Source organism: Plectropomus leopardus, unplaced genomic scaffold, assembly GCF_008729295.1.
Source record: "Plectropomus leopardus isolate mb unplaced genomic scaffold, YSFRI_Pleo_2.0 unplaced_scaffold12676, whole genome shotgun sequence".
NCBI lineage: Eukaryota > Metazoa > Chordata > Actinopteri > Perciformes > Serranidae > Plectropomus > Plectropomus leopardus.
In genome coordinates this window covers 1-1,695 of record NW_024613477.1, presented here as the reverse complement: position 1 = coordinate 1,695, position 1,695 = coordinate 1, and the positions used below count along the sequence as shown (strand labels likewise).

The 1,695-nt window shown below is 38.7% G+C and overlaps 1 protein-coding gene across 1 annotated transcript; it reads left to right on the top strand.

Annotated features, from left to right (window-relative positions):
• Window positions 1-36: 36 nt before the first annotated feature.
• LOC121963822 (ankyrin repeat and BTB/POZ domain-containing protein 1-like) lies at window positions 37-1,640 on the top strand (the record flags this gene model as incomplete). Its single annotated transcript, XM_042514067.1, has 3 exons — window positions 37-176; window positions 770-929; window positions 1,595-1,640. Coding segments are annotated over exons 1-3 (310 nt in total), but the record flags the coding sequence as incomplete, so codon positions are not given.
• Window positions 1,641-1,695: the final 55 nt, after the last annotated feature.

Below are 1,695 nucleotides of genomic sequence, written 5' to 3'. Positions count from 1 at the left end.
ATATATTAATAATAGGTTTTTTTGCTCTCAGGTGCCAAGTGTGAGGCCAACACGTTCGATGGCGAGCGGTGTATGTACGGCAGTCTGAGCGATTCTGTTCGACGCCTGCTCAAAGATTACAAGTGTATCAGTGTCCAAGCCATGCAGCGGGATGATTTTAACTACTTTCTGCACACGTAAGCTGGACATTAAAGGAATAGTTTGGGATTTTTGAAGTGGGGCTGTATGGCATACTTATGTATGGTCAATGTATTACATACAGTAGCTGGTATTGGGCATGCATCCCACAGAGGTTTATATAAAAATGTCTTTTAGCCACTTTAAAAAAGACCTACCAAAAAAAATCAATATCAGTCATATCAGAGTATTTTCAGCGCTACTTCACCATCACGCAGCATTTTCCTCTGGCACTAAAGTTTTACATCTGCTGTCGGTCAGCTGTTAGGGTCAGAAAGTGCTGTTAGGGCCGTTACGCAATCTGATTGAAATGAAACGTCACTATTTTTCTTAGGTAGGCATTTTTTAAGTGGCTAAAACACCTTTGATGTCAACCCCTCTATATGGCATGGATATGCTGAACTGTGGGTGGGTGTGCCCCAACTGTTTCTGCAAACGGAGCGCACCAACCGCCAGCTACTGTGTGCAGTACACTGACTATACACAGTCCCACCTCAAAAATCCTTAAGTATCACTTTAATGTAAGTAATCTAATTTCTCTGCACAGCTGTTCATTCTCCACCCAATCCTAAAGTTTGTGTTTTCACTCTAGGTTACTGGAGCAGGGTCAACACAGCGACGTGAAGTTCCTCGTTCATGGGCAGATATTCACGGCTCACCGATGTGTTCTCAGTGCGCGCTCAGAGTACTTCACCGAAATGTTTGAGACCAAATGGAAAGGGAAGAACTTGATCACCCTCAAACACCCTCTGGTATACAAAAATATATATAATTTGGTTAATTAATTTTGTATTACTGCATGTTAATGGCTTTGTTGTGTCAACACCGTTATTGAGTTAAAACACTGTGTAAAACGTGAAAAAAAACATACTGCAATGATTTTCAAACATTTTTCACCTATATTGAATTGAGTACTGGACAAAGACAAGATATTTAATGTTTAAACTGATAACCTTGATTGTTTTTGAGAAATATACACAAATTCTGATTTTGATGCCTACAAAACTTCCCAAAAACGTTAAGACTGGCATTTTTACTATTGTGTTACATCACCTTTTCACTCAAAAAGCATTTGGGAACCCAAGACACAAACTTGTTGAGGTTTCAAAAGTGTAAATTCGAACTCAAGATTCACAGGCGGGTCCCCCAAAATCTTCAAGATTTAAAGACCATCTGTATGGAAAAATAGGACAAAATCCAAACGTAAGACTGTGAGACATTAGTAACTTCATACTGGAAGCATCTTTAAGCTGGCATTGAAAGGATTATGCATTCTGTTTTTATTCACATTTTACATAACATCACCACTTTTTTGGAACTGGGGTTTTTGTAGAGTGTTGTGTCTTATATGCAATCAAAAAGGCATATTGTGTTTACATATCTACATCTGTGTTGATAAAAGCTGTTTTGATTTCAGATCAATCCTGCAGCCTTTGGAGCCATCCTGCAATATTCATATACAGGTGGGTGTGTATCAGACCTGCAAATATTTGAAAAATTTGCAAAGATCACAGTTTT